This window comes from Pleuronectes platessa, chromosome 5 (genome assembly GCF_947347685.1).
Source record: "Pleuronectes platessa chromosome 5, fPlePla1.1, whole genome shotgun sequence".
NCBI classification, from domain to species: domain Eukaryota; kingdom Metazoa; phylum Chordata; class Actinopteri; order Pleuronectiformes; family Pleuronectidae; genus Pleuronectes; species Pleuronectes platessa.
This window is the reverse complement of record NC_070630.1, coordinates 29,234,802-29,256,807: the sequence shown is the minus strand read 5'-3', so window position 1 is coordinate 29,256,807 and position 22,006 is coordinate 29,234,802. Positions and strand designations below refer to the sequence as shown.

Sequence of the window (22,006 nt, the reverse complement as noted above, 5' to 3'; positions counted from 1 at the left end):
GGACGGCTGTGGAGGTGGTCCCTGCATACAAGTACCTGGGTGTCACACTGGACAATAAACTGGACTGGTCCACCAACACAGAGGCCGTCTACAAGAAGGGCCTGAGCCGGCTTTATTTCCTGAGGAGGCTCAGGTCCTTCAATGTCTGCAACAAGATGCTGCAGATGTTCTATAAGTCTGTTGTGGCGAGCACCATCTTCTTTGCTGTGGTGTCCTGGGGTGCGGGCATCAAGGCTAAGGATGCCAACAAACTGAAAAAACTGATTAGGAAGGCAGAGTCTGTGGTTGGCTCTAAGCTTGTCACCCTGGAGGAGGTGGTGGAGGACAGGATGCTGGCAAAACTGCTGGCAATCATGGACAATCCCTCTCACCCCCTCCACAAAACACTGGACAAGCTAAGGAGCAGCTTCAGCCACAGACTCATTCAACCCCGCTGCTCTAAGGAACGATACAGGAAATCGTTCCTCCCAACTGCAATAAGACTGTACAACGCATCTACCTCTGTCAGAGCCACCATCACAGAACTGCACTAAATATACCTGTCTCAATTCATCATTTTATACAATAATATTGTCTTTTGCACACTCTGTCTACATATTATTACACTCACAGTATATTATATTATCTATGTATCGCCAAAAAATATTATACCCGTACTATATATCATATATTATATCATACTCTTTGTATATTCTTTGTATATATAAGTTTATATACACATATTTTATTTATACATGTGTACATGTTATTATTATTATATTTTACTATTATTATTATTATATATACTGTTGCTGCTATTATTACTATATACTGCTATTTTATTGGTATAATTACTATCATATATAAATATATATTATATGCTATATATACTGTACTATTTTTTATATACTGTCTAACAATAACATTACCATCATATCATCAGTACTATTACCATCATCTGCCACTGCACCTTATCTACCTATTTTATCTTGTGTTTCTGTTTTTATTCTTTCGACCGCAATATTTTATATTTTATATTTTATATTTTATTCTATTGTATTGTATTTTATTGTATTCAAATGTACCGGCTGCTATGACGACTTAATTTCCCCTCGGGGATGAATAAAGTAATCTATCTATCTATCTATTTAATATTGAAGTTAGGACACCCCAAGAGACTGTGGCAGAAGACTACAGTGCCAACAGGAGATGCAGTGAGGGAAAAAAATGATAGAAAATTCTTCCCCTGACCGTATTATAATGATTATAAGTCAATCAGCTGGAGTAAACGGCAGACATGACTTTAAAAAAAGTGATTTTATATCCACAAAGGATTGTTGCAGACCTATACTGGAAGCCCATATCTATCCATCATGACAAGAGCGTGTTCACAATGGATGTGGTCTTAACAGCGATGACAAAGGATTCTCCAGTTTGAGGTTCTGAGTACTGAGTCAAGGTTTACTGAGCTTTAAATGAACAGGTGAATGGCTCTTTGTCTGGCTACAGGGTTCTTAGGCCTGGCTCCAACAGCCAGTGTTTACTTGCCAAGGCTAAGTTATTGCAGGTCAGTTTTACAGTTTAAGAAAAAAAGCTGCAACCGAAATTACCAGCGGCCAAGCAGTCCATTCCAAACTGTTGAGAATGGGCACTGCATTAGTACGAAACTCTGTGGACTCAGAGCCACAACCACATCTAATGCTACAGTATTAGTCTATTAATAAATGCACAGTGACTTGTCCTGTGTGAAAGAACTATGTTTGAGAGCACTCCACAGCAGCCTGACAGCCATTTAAATATAAGGTTCAATTCCATCAATGCCCACATTAACACACTAACAGTAATGCTAGACAAAATCTATAGAGTTGTCAAACTATGAAAAATGATGGAGCATGCATCCATGCATCCACACAAAAAATGATGAATATCATATACTGTCTGGATGATTAAAAAAAAAATTGTTCCACAAACAGTTGACAAAGAAACCATTGAAAATAGGCTTAATACATAATACATAGGCTTAATACATGTTCTATAACTTTGGGTGATGACAGAAACTTATACTTACAGTGGAAAAACACAGAAGCAATACTTCTAAAAAAATATAAATCTATATCCTTATCCTACGTTAAGACAACATTCTATTTCCATTTAATTTAATAACTGTAATGTCCTCGGAAGTCATGGAGAAACGGCTGTGTGTGTGCGTGTTTGTCCGATTATTTACATTATAGTGATTTATTGTCATGTTCTGTTTATGCTACGGGCTGTTTCTTCCTCCTGCCATCACTCTGAGAGACATGGCTGCCTCAAGATGGAGGGCTGGAGGACTGTGCTTCTTGAAGCCAGTCTCGCAGCAACCTCATAAATCCACAATATTATTGAATAACTTTTGTACATTCTGCTGCAACATTGATTTTCCCCAGTCTAGTAACACATTTATTTTCTGTCTTGTGTTTTTTGTGTAACTCTCATTAGTGCAGTGGTCCAAAAAAAAACTGTTACTTTTCATAAAACATTTAGACAGAAATGAATTTACAATTATTCAATGCACATTCCAAGAGCAAAGTGAATACAGGTGCAATGGAGAGACAAAAGCAAGACAACCCTCAAAAAGGTGATGGTTTTGCATGCAGTGAACACAGACAGTAGATCTCTCCTTATCCTTCCTGACTGATTCCCTTCTAGTTTTCGTTCTGAAATGGTTCTTGTCACTACTGGTTCTTGTCATTACTCGGAAACCGACTGTTACACAAGGAGAGCTGGACACGGCCTTAGAAGAGCATCCATCTAGTGGGACCAGTAGTCACAGCCCAGCACTTCACACTGAGCACATATGACAGGCATGAAAGAGTGTGGAGATGACGTGGTGAACGTTGTGCTGCCTGTAACATTATCCAGCATGACCAGTTTGGCAGTGGGTCAGTGATAGTCTGGGGAGGCATATCCTTGACGGCTCTAATAGACCTCAATGTCATAACCAACAGTACCCTGACTGATGCTAGGTACCAGGATGAAACCGACTGACCCTTACGTTCCCCTAAGTAAATCCAATTGAGCAGCTATGGGACGTTAAGAATCAGAGCAGTATCTAAATGATAAATGTAATTGTTTAATGTAAATTTAGAACTTGACAATTGTACACCTCGGTCAATATGGTACTTGGCCATTCCCCAGGTAGGCATCATGCACATCGTTTATGTCCCATATGATACGTTTCGTATTCGGAAGTTTGAAATGTTTGATTTGCAATTTCCCGATTTGCTTTTCAGGCAAAAAAAAAATGTCCAAGCTGCTACTATAAAAAGTTGGAGTTCATCTATTCTTATTTTAAAGTCAGATCTAAAGTATGAGTTGTCTTGTGTTTTTTTTTTTTTCCTTACTCTTGTTGAGGGTTAAGGACAGAGGATGTCACACCTTGTTAAAACCCTATGAGACAAATTATGATTTGTAAATATGGGCTATACAAATAAAATCTGATTGATTGATTGTGGTGTGATGTGATCATACTCAATGTCAGGTTACATGTCTAAAAATGTTTGCTGACTTTGATATCTGTCTTTGTTTTAAGGTGGAAACTATCGGGGCGTGTTTGCTCTGGGCCTGGTTCAGGGTGAATGGAAGATGTATGTGAAGAGACTGCTAGACAGGGAGGAGCACAACCTCTACATCATCAATGTCACTGCAAGCGACGGACTCTTTGTCTCCCAGGCAACCTTCGAAATTACAGTTTTAGACACAAATGACAACAGCCCCGTCTGTGACCAGGTGAGGAATAAAACCATAAGATAATAGTTTAAGTCTTTTGCTAATGGCAGATATTGTTAGATACATTGTTTCTCTATTTAACTGTTTATTAACATTTTATTCCATACACTGCCGCTCTTTATTTATTGTGTGTGTGTGTGTGTGTGTGTGTGTGTGTGTGTGTGTGTGTGTGTGTGTGTGTGTGTGTGTGTGTGTGTGTGTGTGTGTGTGTGTGTGTGTGTGTGTGTGTGTGTGTGTGTGTGTGTGTATCTAGGTTGTGTACACTGCTTCCTTTCCAGAGGACCTCCCAGTCAACAGTGTGCTGCTGAGGGTTGGAGCTACAGATGCGGATTTGGGTGTCAGTGGATGGGTCCAGTACTCCTTACATGGTCCTGGCTCCCAGGATTTCAGCATGAACCCAGACACTGGTATGGCTTGAGTCTCACTTTGACAGCACACTTAAAAATGACATTTCTCTTTATGAAACTTTTTTGTTAACCTGAACTTTTTTCTAATGATCAGTCCAGTATTGAGTGAGATGCAGGTGAGAAACGATAAGAGGCCTACATATTATCACTCTGCTTACACAGTTAAACATACATTCATTTGTATGGAGACTTGTGTGACAAATTGTCATGTCCAACTCTTTACTTCCATCTCTCAATGCTTCACATGTTATGTCTCATCTGATCAGGTGAGCTCAAGTCATCTGTGACTCTGGACCATGAGATGATGCCCAGCTATCGCCTGATTGCCCAGGCAACTGATGGTGGTGGAAAATGGTGTCGTTCTAAGGTGCAGCTGGTAGTGACAGATGTGAACGACAACCCCCCAATCTTTACCCTGTCACATTACACTGCCAGCATCTATGAAGATACTGCCAACAAAGCCCTGCTCACCCGTATCCAGGCTATTGACCCTGATGAAGGTGATGCAACTATAAGTATTGTTGAAATTACTGCCATTATCCCCACTACTTCAGGTCATGATTGAGACGTTACCCTATTTTATTTGTAAAAAAAAACATAATTCCATAAATGCAATCTTCCACTACAATGGCAAACCTTTGCCCAACAGTCTCGTTATGAAACCACATTAAATACATTATATACAGATTTATATGGAAGTTTTATGGTAATGCGCCATAAAAGTAGTTTTAAACATACATTTATTCGATCCATATTTTTATTTGGAGCTGCACCAAATTGTACACAATCGTTGATATCAGTCTCCTAAACATGCCATCATTTTTTTATGCAGATCCATTCATGATTCTTAAAGTAAACAAAAACTTGACATACTCGCAATGTTAAAAAATGAAAACCCAATGCTTGATCAGCACCAACATTTTATGGGTTCATCCCTATCCCCATAACACATCCCTACACTCAGTCAAGTAGTTTTTCTGTTATCTAACAATCTGACATATAACTCTCAGACATACAAATACACAAACAAACACAGATGAAAATATGACTAAGGTAACAGTATTGAATGTCAAACTGGGAAAAAGTACAATGTGGATAACAAAGCTCCAGCTCCTAAAACACAATTAGGCTTGGAAAGTGACATAATAAGCTATGTCATGAATGAAAAACAAGAGCTTTACTTTAAAAGTCCTTAGAACACCTGCCTGCTCTTCACACAACTGACCAATTTCTGCAAATGAAATGTTATGGTCAAACTATTCAAAACATTTGTCAGACACCATTATAGGGAGACATAGGTCAATGATATGAGGTATTTTGTGTCAAACATTCTGAGGCCCTTTAAACCTCTGCTGTTCTTCTGGCACTCTTCCTGTGGCTCTGCAGAAGGTCCAGGCCGGATGGTGGCCTATTCCCTGGTTGACTCTGCTGGAGGCTCCTTCTCCATCGATAAATCCTCAGGCATTGTTGTCCTGGAACGGGTTCTCGACCGTGAGGTCCAGTCAGCTTATCAGATTACAGTCCTTGCTTCAGACCAGGGTTCACCGCTGCCTCTCTCTTCATTGGTCAATGTGACGATCACCGTGCTTGACATCAATGACAACCCTCCTGTTTTTGAGCGCCGGGACCAGATGGTAACAGTGCTGGAGGATGTGGGAGTAGGCACTGAAGTTCTGAGAGTTTATGCTGCAAGCAAGGACATCGGAACCAATGCTGAAATCACTTACAGTATCCGATCAGGCAACGAGCACGGGAAGTTCCACATCCACCCACTGACTGGTGAGAGTGCTAAGCACATTTCTTCAATAGTCATCCATCATTTTATTCACTCTTCATTGACATTTTAACAAGTTCCTGTTGTATTGTTGTACACATGAACACTCCAAGCTGTCCAGTGGGGAATGAAGTAGATTGCCCACTGACAAATGAGCTCCATTGACACAGGTATCTCAGGGGTTCAAAGAACTGGTTAGCCATATTCCGCATAGGAGATTAGTTATAGTTATAGTACTATCACTGATCACATTCCTAGGGTCACTTTCACTGTGAGGCTGTATTATTCTCCATTTCTTTCCTTTTCTTAAACCACCACAATGAGCAGGGAACGTGCACAGACAATTTGGGGGGCAGGGGCTCAAGTGAGAAAAAGTGCAATTTATGTGTCATAAACTCTCGAGCGAATCAAACAAACCCAAAGTAATCGTTATTTAAATTTCTTATTTAATCAATATATTGGGAAGCTGGGCATATATGGGAGTAGCAACACGTAAAAAAAATCTGAATACCAGTAGTTCAAATAGAATAAGATGAAAGAAAGTAAAATAATTTGAATTCAAATAAAATGTACAATAAAATCTACTGGGATAAGAACGTTCTCAAATCGAAAATTAGGCAAAACAAAAGTGAGGCGTTTTTAACAATGATTTGAAATGTGATAGAAAGGGGCAGCTCTGCCACTCTTATCGAGTGGTAAGCTGTTTCACAAGTATGGGGCAAAGAATCAATCACCTCTGGTTATGTGTTTCGTTTTATGTAAGTCCAGGAGCAGGCTGATTTCAGCTCTTTAACTGGAGTGTGACCATGAAGGAGTTCAGCTAGGCAAGACAGTTCCAGTCCATTAGGAGTTTTAAAAGTGAACAATACAACTTTCAAATCAATCCTGTGATAATCAAGAATACAGTGGAGGGAGTGCAACACAGGTGTTTTATGGTCTCTTTTTTTCTTTCCTGTCATGAGGTGAATGACAGCATTTTTGAAGAGCTGCAGGCAAATCAAATGGGGGAATGCGTACCCCTGGGGGTACTTGAAGGCACTCCAGGGGGTACATGAGATTTTTTTTTATGTATATATTTTAAATAAGCACCCATTCAAAAATCTTTTAAATTGTTATTTAATAAATATTCAATAAAATATAAGTGTAAGTTCTTGAACTGAATTTGATATTCAGTAGGCTATGCAATTTCCTTAGCCTAAAAACCCTCAGTCTCCCCCATACCAGGATGGTTTGACCCAACCTGGCACACACCACCTGTCATCATGTGTCATCACTGCCGCCTTAAACTCAAACAATGGAGTCAGGGTTGAAGCGTAGCAGCAATGCTGCTGAAAACACGGAGGGACAAGTGCCAAAGAAAGCGAAAGCAGAGCCGGCAAAATTCCATCAGTATTCACAAGAATATGTTTTATGTTCACCCACCAAAGGCTTTGTTTAGCATATCCCCCTGAAAGATGGTTGAGACTTTAACTGATGTTTTCAGGTTTATTTGAGCCTTCCCTAAACAACACTGTGAGAGCTTGTGCCACTTTTGAGGGTCGCTTGTCCGTTGTGAATAACAGATTCATAACAGGAAGTCTGCATCTTTAACTTTCAAAATAAAAGCATGTAATACAAAAAGGGAAATGAAATTGTCTGACCTTGGAGCGAGCAAATATTTCACAATAAAATAACAAAGTCACTTCAACAATATTAACAATAATATAGATTGGATGTAAATCATCCAATCTATATTAGCTCTTCTCCAGGCACAGTCTGTTTCTTTGCTTTGATTTGATCACAGTCATTGAAGAGAAGGAGGCCTCACATAAATATGTGGAGGCAAAGGGTAGTAGCTGCTCCAAAGCATTCTGACCCAGGTGAGGATAATCCTGCTTCACACACACCCAAAACTGTGTGAGTGTGGATGTGGCAAACTTCATCTGGAGGCCAGGGTCAGATCACATTTCCAGGAGTTTTTCCTGATAAATGACAGGTAGCTTGTTTCCGTTTGCTTCGGGGAGGCTTTTCGCATCGTGTCTTGAGATGACCTGAATTCAGAATGTTTCCTCTTAAAAAAACTCAGATGGCTTACCAACATGACTTTCATGTTTTGTCTGGAGATACTGCTGAAGATGTGCTGGCTTCAAGCAATTGTTTGCTAATCTCTCCTCCTCAATCATCCGATCTATGTTATTGTTAATATTGTTAAAGTGACTTTCTGATATTTTATTGTGAAATATTTGCTTGCTCCAAGGTCAGACAATTTCTTTTCCGTTTTTGTGTTACATGCTTTTATTTTGAAAGTCTTCCGTTAGAGACACAGACTTCCTGTTATGAATCTGTTACTTCACAAAGGAAAAGTTTTATGTTTTAGCGACCCTCCGAAGAGGCACAAGCTCTCACGGTGTTGTTTAAGGAAGGCTCAAATAAACTTGAAAACATAAGTTAAAGTCTTGACCATCTTTTGTGGGATATGCTACACAAAGCCTTGGGTGGGTGGCAACTCTTGGAAGTAAATCCCATTAAACATATTTTTGTGAATTCTGACGAAATTTTGCCGTCTCTGGTTTCGCCTTCTTTGGCACTTGTCCCTCCATGTTTTTAGCGGCATTGCTGCTACGCTTCCAACTCCGACTCCATTGTTTTAGTTTTCAAGGCGGCAGTGATTTCAGGTTATGACAGGTGGCGTGTGCCAGGTTGGGTCAAACCATCCTGGTATGGGGGAGACTCAGGATTTTTAGGATAATGAAACTGAATAGCCTACTGAATATAAAATTCAGTACATGAACTTACACTAATATTTATTAAATAAAAATTTTAAGGATTTTTGAATCGATGCTTATTTTAAATATATGAAAAAAAAAAACTCACCTACCCCCCTGGAGTGCCCTAAAGTACCCCCAGGGGTACGCGTACCCCCATTTGAGAACCACTGATTTAGAAAGTCAAACAGGGCCTGCAATAAACTTTAAGATTGAAGGGCAAGTATATTGGACAGAGAAATCTTATTTCTCAAGAATTTAGGCTAGGGGCAGCATATATACAGTAGGAAGAATAGGATGAGGCCTTGAACGGATCCTTGAAGGACACAACATGTAAGTGGGGCCATCCCAGAGGAGTAATCACCAATGTGGACAGAGAAACTCTTATCTTTAAGCGTAGGACTGGGTCCACCTGAGTGCAGTATTTTAAATTTCTACAGAGTTTCCAAACGTTACAAGTGTGATGGACAGTGTCAAAAGTAACTGTCAGGTCTAAGAACACCAGGACGGCAGAATCAACAGTTAAAATCCGATCGTTAAAAACTGTTTCAGTGCTGTGATGAGGTTTAAAACCAGACTTGAGCTTTTCATATACATTATTGCTGCCTAGAAGGCTTTTACACCTCTCTGTGCTTATAAGAAACAGTTTTTTTGCCAACTTCAATGTCTGAACTAGCAATTGCACTACTCCGCACAAATATTTTTTCACAATCAAATATACATTTTCCTATAAATATGCTACAATATGCTGTACTGTGGAAATTACTGTCCAGAACTCTGCCGCCCGCTTACCTACCAGTACCCGATCAACTGATCACATAACTCAAGTCCTCAATGACCTGACTGGCTCGAGGTAAAATTCAGGTTAAACTTCCAAATTCTAGTCACTTACTACAAAACCCTCAACAACCTGGCTCCACCCTACCTCTCTGACCTCCTCCACCAGCACACCCCCACCCTACAGGTCTTTCCAAAAGACCCTCAGAACCCACCTCTTCAGACTTGCCTTCCCCAGCTAAACCCCCCGTCCCCATTTTCTTTTTTTTTTTTATTTTAATTTTTTTTCATATTATACCTGACGTTTTTTTTTTTTTTATTGATTTTAAAGAGTATAATAATAGTTTCACCATCTTATCCCCCACTATATACAGTGCATATAAAAAGTCTACACACCCCTGTTAAAATGCAAGGTTTTTGTGATGTAAACAAATGAGATAAAGATAAATCCTGTCTGAACTTTTTCCACCTTTAATGTGACCTTTAACGTGAACAATTTAATTGAAAAAACAAACTGAAATCTTTTAGAGGGAAAAATAAAACTAAAAAACTAAAATAATGTCGTTGCATAAGTGTGCACACCCTCTTATAACTGGGGATGTGGCTGTATTCAAAGTTAACCAATCACATTCAAACTCATGTTAAATAGTAGTCAGTACACAGCTGCCATCATTTACAGTGACTCTGATTAATCCTAAATAAAGTTTAGCTGTTCTAGTAGGATTTTCCTGACACTCTCTTAGTTGCAACTTACAGCCAGAGCCATGGTCCGCAGAGAGCTTCCAAATCATCAGAGGGGTCTCATTGATGAAAGGTATCGGTCAGGAGAAGGGTACAAAATAATTTCAGAGGTATTAGATATACCACGGAACACAGTGAAGACAGCCATCATCAAGTGGAGAAAATATGGCACAACAGTGAAATTACCAAGAACTGGACATCCCTCCAAAATTGATGAAAGGACAAGAAGAAAACTGGTCAGGGAGACTTCCAAGAGGCCGACAGCAACATTAAAGGACCTGCAGGAATTTCTGGCAAGGACTGGCTGTGTACCACATGTGACAACAATCTTCCGTATTCTTCGTATGTTTGGGCCATGAGGTAGGGTGGCAAGACAGAAGCCTTTTCTTACCAAGAAAAACATCCAAACCTGGCTAAACTTTTAAAATCATACATGAAGTCTCCAAAAAGCATGTGGGAAAATGTGTTATGGTCTGATGAAACCAAGGTTGAACTTTTTGGCCATAATTCCAAAAGGTTTGTTTGGCGCAAAAACAACACTGCACATTCACCCAAAGAACACCATACCCACAGTGATGCATGGTGGTGGCAGCATCATGCTTTGGGGCTGTTTTACTTCAGCTGGAACAGGGGCCTAGTCAAGGTGGAGGGAATTATGAACAGTTAAAAAATACCAGTCAGTTTTGGCACAAAACCTTCAGGCTTCCGTTCGAAAGATGAAGATGAAGAGGAATTTCACCTATCAGCACGACAACGACCCAAAGCATAAATCCAAATCAACAAATGCATGGCTTCATCAGAAGATTCATGTTTTGGAATGACCCAGCCAGACCCCAGACCTGATTCCAATTGAGCATCTGGGGGGTGATAGGAAGAGGGCTGTGCACAGGAGACTCCTTCGCAATCCGACAGATTTGGAGCCCTTTTGCAAATAAGAGTGGGCAAATATTGCCAAGTCAAGATATGCCATGCTATTAGACTCCTACCCCAAAAGACTGAGTGCTGTAATAAAATCAAAAGGTGCTTCAACAAAGTATTATGTTAAGGGTGTGCACACTTCTGCAACCAGGTTATTGTAAGTTTTTTATTTTTTATTTTTCCTCCTGGAAGATTTCAGTTTGTTTGTTAAATTGTTCACGTTATAGGTCACATTAAAGGTGGAAAAAGTTTTGACAGGATTTATCTTTGTCTCATTTGTTTACATCACAAAAACCTTGAAATTGAACAGGGGTGTGTAGACTTTTTATATCCACTGTAAAGCATCATTGGGAACTTTGAAAGCAATATATAAGTGCTATGTATTATTATTATTGTAAAGTGAAGCAGTGCTGCAGCACTAGAAGGCTAATTTGGACAGTACAGAGTACAATAAGGAAAATTGGAGCACCAAGCTTGTTTTTAGCCGATATGTGTCCTTTAAAAGTTTCCCACAGCATTATACATATCAGAGATGTCTTTGCTGATCAGTCAGCAAAAATAGAATGCAAATCTAACCCAGATAACCTTGACCAATTTTGCACTGGCGATCATCAGTAATAGCAACAAACAAGAGTTGGATATGATTTCCATTTGTCAATAGAACTTAAATATAAAAAACACCCCTTGTGCATTTAACCTGTACTATTTACATATGATCAAATGTATATTTATATTTCCTCTCACTCCTCAACTTCCTCAGGTGCCATTTTAATTGCCCAATCTCTGGACTACGAGACCTGCAGGGACTACTTCCTGACGGTGGAAGCTCGTGATGGTGGCACACCGCCACTGAGTGCAATTTCTACAGTGAACATAAACCTGACAGATGTCAACGATAATGCACCCATGTTTAACCATGATGTCTATAGTGCAGTGGTGTCCGAGGATGCCAACATTGGAGAATCTGTAGTCCAGGTAATCTCAGCAACATAGTAAAACTCTCCCTGAAAGTGTGGAAGACCTGAGCATGAAAGTGGTCCAGATGTCTTGCACAAATTAAGATCCAAATAGCACGACTTCTTTTTTTCTAATCAAGAACCCATCAATTAGACAAATCAAAAATTTAAACAACCAAAACCATAAAAAAAAAAATCAAATTCAAACCTGGAGAAGTTCATTTAAAAAAAACTCTTAATTATTTAAGTCTCTCCAGTACAATACAAAATGCGATCTCTTTCATCCTATATGCATTGATAGCACATCCATTTTTCTCCAAGATAGAGCAGTCATCATCCTGGCATGCAGGAGTCTAAAGTCGTAAATCTCGGAAATAGAACAAATTATTTCCAAAATTGTTGGACAATCCCTAACGTTGTACCTTTACTTATCAACCAGTGGTATTGAAGCAACTTCACTTTGATATATCCTGCTTAAATGCTTCCCTTTTAAGCATGTTCTTCCCCAATCAGCTTCTTAAAGAGATAGTTCTCCCAAAAATGTAAATTCAATTATTATCTACTCACCACTATGCAGATAGAGGGGTGGATGAACTGTTTAAGTCCACAAAAGACTTCTGGAGTTTCATGGGTAAACAGTGTTGCGGTCAAATCGAATAATCAAATAATTGAAGTAAATGGCGACCACTTCTTCAAATGAAAAATTCTAATGAGATTCTTCATACATTTTCAATAATATAATTTATAATTTATCTTGTAATGTCTTGTTAAATTCAATAGGTAGGACATAAGGATGTGGTATAGTACGATCGGCAATAATTTTGGATAGCCTGCATCCCATAATAAACCTTTATCTAATCTCCCTTGCATCTTCTATCAGGGTCTGGACTTGAAGCTGACCAAGAAATCTGTCCCTTCTGAGGCTTGAGGGCATTCTGATTTGTACAATTGTTCAAATTTCTAAAAAAACATTAACAGGGCAGAAATCCAGTAGATGCCGCGTGTAAATGAACAAAATAACAGTATTCCAAACATTGATTAGAAGAAACAGTTTGTAACATGATGGAGAAGTGTGTCAATGTATTCATACAGAAGAAAATGAGACAAAGGAAGCAGCAACAACAGCTTCCAACATGATCCACCTCCACAATCAGCTGCAACCATGATCAGGATCCAACCTACCTGGCATAAACTCAGTTTCTGATTCTGATTCATAAAACTTTATAATACGCTTATTTGTTTCTAATGGCTCCACTGTCAGATTTCCTTCCGAATTTTTACTAGATTACATTACAAAAGAAGTTTAATGCTTTTGTTGGATCGTCCCCTTTTCTTTAGATCTATCTTTACAGTTTTAATTTTGTTATCCAAACGTTTCCATGTTTCTTTTGTTTGAGCTTGGCGGCTGTATGACAGAACAATTTCATGTTAATCTATACTTTGAATGTTTCATTAGGCACTTTTTTTTTTATGTATTCAACAGAGTTTATTGTCCATACATGTAGCAAAGCCTGGGTTCTGTAACAAATCGTAGCAGCTGAAACAATTTCTATATATTCATACTCAATGAAATAGTTGCATGACTGCTCATCACTATGCTGTCATACCTGCAGCTTTTAATCTTTGATCAGAGTTCCATTGAGACAAGAAACTAATCAATACAAGAATGTTATTGACCTAAACCTGGCTGACGAGAGAGAAAAGGTTCATAGGATGGTTACAGTAACAAATAGTTCTTCAACAAATTCAGTAATGTTCTCATTCAGGCCATACATATACACTCACTACATTTGAGGATAACTTCTAATATTTTTTATGATGTGGCTTTTCGTTTGAACTTTTCCAATGCTAAATTTGCTATGATCATCATCACATTTACCAGCAGGTGTAAATGTTTCCTCTTGTAGCATATCCAATACTTTATTCATGATTCTGAAGATGTTTCTGGTTAATAACGGCACCACAGTTAATAATCAACCTCATAATATAGGTTATCATGATGCCCAATGTTAGGTGAGGATAGATAATAAATTATGATAAAGTATCTTAAACTTACGTTGTATCATACTTTTTTCACAGCAGACATTTTCTCAGAGAAAGCAAAGCTATAAATAATGGCAATAATATCTGCGCCATTCCAATAAATTTCCAAGTAAACCACGTCAGCAACTGAGAATGCACAATGTCTGAGACCTGGGACTGTCTTACCTTAATGGAATGCAGCCATCAATCAAATTTTTCATTCCACGAGTGCGTTTTCTGCTATAACAAGTCAGAATGTCTGCAATAAAGGGCGTCCATAGGTAGTGAAATATACCTTTATATCTTTGAAAGGCATTTATTTAGAAAATCCTCTTAATTGTGAGTGTTTTGTATTTATAAAGCAACAAGTGAAAGCAGAGCCTTGATAGTGTTCTATTATTTTAAACTGCCTGAATCTTTTGCTCTGCTGTTATCTGTTCAGTCTTATTTAAAAAAGGTGTTGCCTTTGCATTGTAAAACTATTACATCCATTGCCAGAGTATATTGTAGCCTGAGTTCACAGACTATTCTGATCGCCACAGAAGTTTAGCTTGGTTAAGTTTGGATTAAGTTAAACCTGATCTTTACAAAGGAGACGGTTTTGTAAATGGTAATGCAATATATATGAAAAGTACTTCATCATATAATTTTTTTAATAAATGTAAGAAAGGAACAAGTGGTGTGACTGCTGTATATACTCATGCTACTGTGTTGCTGTGTTTGTAGCTATTAGCAGAGGATGCGGACAGTCAACTGAATGGAGCCATCCTCTACTCCATTGTAAGTGGAGACAGAGACAACCAGTTCTTCATTGACCCACTCAGTGGGGTCATCAAGGTCAACAAGCAACTGGACCATGAGACAGTGAGGACACACATACACATACACACGGTTCTTACATGGGCAGATCAAGATATTTTGGCTTCACTGTTCTGTGTTGCAATCTTTCTATTTTTATAAAACGGATCGAACAAATGTTTCGAACACAGACACTGGCTTTACAGAGTGTGAACAAAGATGAACAACGTGTTACCTTGTAGCTTCGCTTTTCATGATATACTGTATATCAACCTGCAAGCTGCATTGTTATAATCTGCAAGGTCATAATGGCCACAAAAATCTAGCTTCTTACTTTGTTTTACTTAGTAGGTTATTGCTTAGCAGCTCTGCTTTTTTAGCTGATTTGCAGCAGGCCTGAACCAATCTCCCTTGTCTGACTTGTTTTTCACTCTTGGTTCTCATCCTCTGCTTTTTCCTCATCTCCTTCTCCACAGTGCTTGAAAACAGAAATGTTCATATACCTATCATAAAGTATTCATGAGAATAGCCGATGAGCCGGCTGAGCATGCTCAGAAAGAGAGTGAAGGGGCGTGTGGTGGATCAAAGCTTTTCACTGATGAAAGTGTGTTTGAGGTTATCACACACAGAGCAGCAGCTTTCTCTTCTCTCTCGCTTCCTGTGCTGTGTGTGTGTGTGTTTACATATGTTTCATCAACTAATTTCTATACATCTTCCTCTATTTCCTCTGCAGGTCATAGTTGTTTATTACTGACATTAATCTTTTTATACATGTCAGGCACTAGAATACTGTTTAGTTGCTTCTGTTACATGTTTTCACTGTGTGCAGGAAGGGAAACAGAAAAATATGCAGCAGCAGGTTTTTTGAAGAAGGAGCAGCATGCCAGATGTGTATGTGTGTGTGTACTCAAAGGAACAAATATATCAACTAATCATCATGGTTTTTATCTGCTACTTAGAACTTCTTTGTTTGTCATCAAAAGATCCCTGGAAAAGAAATTATCATTCTACAGGGTCCTGATACAAGAGTTTACAGTAAAGGGGCATATCCAAGCCTTGCTATACGTCAACCCAAACCATTCTCTACGCCTCAGCAACCCACACAAGAAAACTCAAACATGTTTGACCTCACCAGATTTTTAGATCACATTTCATTTAGCTGACGCTTTTATCTAAAGCGAGTTACAATAAGTGCATTTAACCCCGAGGGTACAAACCAAGAACAACAAGAATCAAGAAAGTACAATTCCTTTCATGGGAGGACTCAGAAGGGTCAGTGACAAGCCGGGCAACTCCTGGGCACGGAAATCTTCATTTGAGGATGCTATTCAAGGTCTACACCTAACAGCTAGCGAAGAGCTTGACTCACTCAGTCCGCAAGGCTGTGATTGGTCTGCTCTACATCCCTTCTGGAGCTGCATTTCCGGTTTCATGCCCCATAATACAGGCAGAAACAACGGGAGATTTAGAAGAATGAATATGGACCAAATAGAAGAGCGTTTGGCAGAAGAGATCCGAAAGTATGTCCACTTGTATAACCCGTCACTGACTGGCGTATTTGTCCGCCTGAAAAAGGCTACAAGGAGCCGCAGTAGCTATGTAAATAAACAATCGATGAAGAAGAAAGAAGGCGTCTCTCAGGTCGTCTTCGACAAAAAGCATTACTCCGCCTAGTGTTCTGGAGCGGAATTGCTTTGTAAGATGCGCAACGGTTGGGGAAGCATGAATGACAACGAGTCTTGCGCCACAGCGGCGTGAAAAGACGCAGACGCAGTCGCAGAAGCATGTTTCAGGCTTGAGTGGTTGCTTTGTCCTTGCAACATGCAAAGCAGTGCACATCAACAACACTTTCTCTGGACTGACTGTGGGGAATGGCTCTCCATAAGCATTGGAGAAGGCTCTTTTTGATAGGCTAGAACGCTTCCCTAAAATCTCAATTAAAGGACCCTCAACTTCTGCGTGATCTTGGGAACTTCTTTTTTAGATAGACTCCGCCAAGAACCAAGGCTACATACCAAGACTCCTATATGTAGATACATCACGTGGAAACGATACGATAGTGGAAAAATTCCTGTTTAGCCTGCAGAACAAATAACAACATTTGGTGCAATTTCCATCTCATCGGGGCTTACGAGTAGGGTAGAGCGGGGTAATGTGAGACATTTTTTACATTTGCTCCCCTCTAGGTGAGCGTAAATGATATATCGGTAAAATGTACACATTTCCCATTAATTCAGGATGTTTCCTAGCAATGGAAATGATCAGGATGTCTTCAGCTAAAAGAGCAGTGAAAATATATATATATATATATATCTTTTTTTTTTTACATATATGTTTATTAGTTTTCCAACAGGTAATACAACACAAAACAAAACAAAAACAAGACAAACATTTGGCTCACACACATATTCAAATCCATACAGGCAGAAGATTCAGGGGTCATGTCCTATACAAGTAAGAACAAATTTAAAACAGATAAGTAAAATAAAAGTATACAGAAATAAAAGTAAATAAATTAAATGGTAAAACAGAGTGCCTCTTTTGAGGCAGAGCATTCTGAGCTATGATACAAACCCTCTTGTGAGAATGGTGGAAACATTCAGACCAACATATGACAGAAAGGGTTCCCATTTTTTACGAAAGGCATCATCATTGCTGTGAAGTTTACATGTCAAATGGTCCAACACAACATATTCAAATACAACCCTTTGCCACTGAGCCTTAGATGGAGCTTTATCTGTGATCCAATTTAAAAGAATACACTTTCTAGCACAAAAAGCTGTCTGATAAAGTCTTCTTTTAAATTTGTCAGTGATGGACATGTCAGATATACCAAGTAGCAGGTATAAAGGGTTATTATTACTGTTAATAGACAGAATCTTATTAATTTCCTGCCCTATGACCTGCCAAAACTGCTGTATTTTTCTACAATCCCACAAACAATGTGTCAGACCCCCAGATTCTATCTTACACTCGGGGCACAGTGGAGATGTATTAGGGTTGTATTTATGACGTTGAGAGGGAGAGATATGAACCCTGTGTAGGAGCTTCAGTTGCATAGCTCTCACTCGGTTACAGACATTCAGTATTTTAGCACTTTTCCAAGCATCCTTCCAGTCATCATCTGTTATCCTAACATTAAGTTCCCTTTCCCATAAGCCCTTCAGAGAGGAGGTATTTGTGATGTTATACTCCTTAAGGATATTATAGAATAGGCTAATAGAACTGCCAGATTTTTTCAAAAAGAGCTTTCTCTCTAGGCGTGAGATATCCTGACACTGAAGGATTGAGGTTTCCTTCATGACAAAATCTCTCACTTGCAAATATCGAAAGAAATCCTGTTTTGGAATATCATATTTCGTTTTCAACTGACTAAAAGACATCATGGTAGAGCCTTCCAATAGTTTGTGTAAAGTAGATATTCTTTTATTTTCCCAAATCCGAAAGTTATTGTCCATTAGTCCAGGGGGGAAGTCAGGATTGTCACATATTGGAGTGAATACAGATGTGAATCGAGATCTGCCCTCTAATTTTCTAATGGCATACCATGCCTTAACTGTGGAGATTGTAATAGGGTTAGTACAAGCAGACTTCAAAAATGTATTTTTCCTAATAAACAGAAGATTAACTAAAGGGTGTTTAGACATTGAACTTTCTACATCCAACCAGAGAGACGTGGACTTATTATGCACCCAGTCAGCTATGATATGCAAATGAACACTAAGCTGAAATGTTCTAATGTCCGGGAGATCGAGACCCCCCTCTGAGGATGGAAGACATAGCGTAGCTATTTTCAGGCATGCTTTCTTCTTAGACCATATAAAGGAGCTAAACCAACTATTTAACTGTTGGATAGTCTTATGGAGGTATGGGGTAAAGTAGCCTAGGGAGAACGTTCATTTTTAGAAATGCGACACGGCCTAACCAGGAAATTGGGAGGGTATTCCATCTTTCTAGGTCTAGCCTTATACGCTCAAATATGGGTGGGAAATTTGCTTTGTATAGCTGTTCAAACGAGGGTGTTACACGTATTCCCAAATAGACAAAACCTTCTGGCGACCATTTAAACGGGAAGGGAGATGGGGTTTTAGGTATCTGTTTCAGACAGCCTAATGGCATCACTTCCGTTTTATTAAAATGTATTATGTAACCAGAAAAAGTACTGAACATATTAATGGTCTCAATAAGGGTTTGAATAGATACCTCAGGTTCAGTCAAAACAATCAAGACGTCGTCAGCATAAAGAGTCATCTTGTTTTGTCTAGTGGCCAAGGTGAGACCATGTATGTTTTCATTTATCCTGATAGCCTCAGCAAGTGGCTCAATTGCTAAGGCAAAGAGCAGGGGTGACAGAGGACACCCTTGCCTTGTACCTCAAAAAATTTGAAAGTTAGAAGATTGCAACACATTGGTAAGCACTGCAGACAGGGGATTTGTATAAAGTAACTTTATCCAGTTTATAAAATGTTCACTCAGGCCAAATTTGTGTAGTGTAAAAAACAGGTATGGCATCTCTACGCGATCGAACGCCTTCTCAGCGTCCAAAGAAAGCACTACACCATTCAAAGACTGCTGTTGAAAAACCTGAATTGTGTTTAATAATCTGTGCATATTATTGTATGAATTACGACCTTTAATGAATCCAGTTTGGTCATCATTTATAAGAATAGGGAGTAAGCCTTCTAGTCTTGTTGCTAGTATTTTGGAGAAGAGTTTCAGATCAGTATTCAATAAGGAGATAGGCCTGGGATTTTACCTTTTTTTTAAATTAGAGAGATGTGCGCTTCTCTCAAAGACTGTGGCAAAACGCCTCTCTTAAAAGAGTCATTAAACATATTTAGAAGTGGGTCAATCAGTAAATCACAGAACTCTTTGTAGAATTCACTACTGAATATATATTTCCCAGCTTTATCTCCATGTTCGTACATTTTTTGTTTGGCAAGTCTGATTTTACCTTTAAAGCACACCGAAGTGAAGAAATCTCCTTAAGTTTCTGTACAGATGAGAACTTGCTGTCTGTTAGGATAGAAGGGTTGAACTTCCAATGTCTGGTTTGGTTGACTGGGTTCTCTAAATGATATTGTATGAACACAGCAGCATGATCAGAAATAACTATATTTCCTATAGAGCTGGAGATAACTGACGGCAGTAGAGTTCTCGGGAGAAAGAAATAGTCGATCCTGGTATAGGATTTGTGAACATTTGAGAAAAAGGTATATCCTTTCTCAGCAATATGTTGGGCTATCCCCACATCTGCATAGTCTAGGTCCTCACAAAGTGCTGAGATCGTTTTAGCTTGAGGTAAAAGGGATAATTTACCAGGTGGAGATTTGTCCATGATAGGATTTAAATGGCAATTAAAATCTCCTCAAATAAACGTGTTTCTGACATTAAGATCTATCACTTTAGAGAAAGAAGAAGTAAGAAGGTCACTTGGGTATCCAAGTGGGTTGTAAATATTCATTATAGCAATTTATTCCCCATGTAGTATGCCTCTCACAATCACATAACAACCTGCTGTGTCTTTTGTACAGTTTAAATGGTACATTCCTCTGGATTAAAATGGCCACGCCTCGACTCCTTGAAGTAAAAGATGAACAATAAACCTGTCCAAAACCTCCTTGTTGTAATTTCAGATGTTCACTGTCGTTTAAATGTTTCTCTTGCAATAGCGCTATGTCATCACATTCCTTTTTAAGATAAGTTAGAACCTTTTTCCGTTTGACAGGTGTATGAACACCGTTTACGTTCCAAGTGCATAGCTTCAAAGCTGACGTGATCATGGGCTATGGACTAAAATATTGCCTGAACACATTGCCTGTAATGTAATCCATTATGATGTGAGCCGAACAGAACAAAATCAAAAACAGAACATTATAAAGGTTATAACAAAAAATAGTGCATCTAAGGCACCCTCTGCCTAACACTGGCATAAAATGTACACACTGTCCTTCTCCTAAACTTGGAGGAGCTCGAGCGAAAGGCTTCTCTAGCAACAAAAGAAAGATATCTATCCGGGAAATCCGGAAGCATTGCTTATAGTGATCCTACAAAGCTAAAAGACATCATCAGTGCTCCAAATCAAGTGTAATGCATATCCATTATCTAACTGCAAAACTTCAGTGACTGGATGTATTTCTCCACTGGGTCGTGAAACATCTTGGTGGATCCGCGACAGGTGACTCTCAGTGACGCGGGGAACACCTGCCTGTAATCAGCACTGAGCGCTCTCAGCTGTTTCTTCACTCCGTCGTATCCCTTTCTCCTGCGGAGAACGGAAGCTGAAAAGTCCTGAAATATCATCACCGTCGCGTCCTCATGTTTCAGCGCTTGATTTTTCCTTCCCATCTCCCACGACGCATTCATCACACGCTGTTTATCCTGATAGTTGTGGAACCTGACCAGCACCGGCCGCGGTCTCTGGGTGGAGGGGGGCTTTGGGGCCAGCGAGCGCAGTGCTCTCTCCATCTTCACGCGGCCCGACTTCGTTTCAATGTGAAGGATTTTAGGGAGCCAAGCCTCAAAGAACTGAGTCGGCTCATCTCCTTCAGCCTCCTCTGGGAGTCCGATGATACGGATGTTTTTGCGTCGTCCTCTGTTCTCCAGGTCGTCGGACCGCTCGCTTAATTCACACACCAACTTCTCCAGAGCTTTCAACTTTCCGTCCACCGGGTCTGTGACGTCCTCCAGCGCTGAAATCCTCTGCTCGGCCTCGGTTATCCGCTTCTCATGGCTGTCCAATTCTTCTCTGTGTATTTTTAAGAGCTCTGACAGTGGGCCGAGTTTTATGTCGATGACTCTAGAGATGTTGGCTGTAATTTCACCCACCGCTTCGCGAAGCGCCCGTAAGCTAGCCTCGGCTCCGGTGTCGGCTATGATGCTAGCTCCCGCATGGACCTCGACAGCCTGCTGGCTGTGCTCAGCATCATCGGGAGCTTGATTTCTTTTACGTGGCATGCTGTCGGATGCCTCAGAAAATAGCTGTCAATGTTAATGTTAGGCTAATGAACCATTAAGAGGTTGGAGTGCTATTTTTGTAGGGTTAAGTGAATAAATTAGCTAATAAGCGCAGCAGCTCTCCCGAACGTGACCTTCCCTCATGCCGCCATCTTGAAAACCCAA

At 39.6% G+C, this 22,006-nt stretch overlaps 1 protein-coding gene across 1 annotated transcript in view; it reads left to right on the top strand.

The window, feature by feature from the left end:
- fat3a (FAT atypical cadherin 3a) overlaps positions 1–22,006 on the top strand; it is a 191,530-nt gene that overhangs the window by 138,280 nt on the left and 31,244 nt on the right. Inside the window, exons 12-17 of the mRNA XM_053423465.1 lie at positions 3,551–3,747; positions 4,001–4,154; positions 4,421–4,654; positions 5,541–5,933; positions 11,869–12,083; positions 14,813–14,950. Of these exons, the coding sequence (XP_053279440.1) occupies positions 3,551–3,747; positions 4,001–4,154; positions 4,421–4,654; positions 5,541–5,933; positions 11,869–12,083; positions 14,813–14,950 (1,331 nt within the window). The remainder of the gene's footprint in view (positions 1–3,550; positions 3,748–4,000; positions 4,155–4,420; positions 4,655–5,540; positions 5,934–11,868; positions 12,084–14,812; positions 14,951–22,006) is intronic.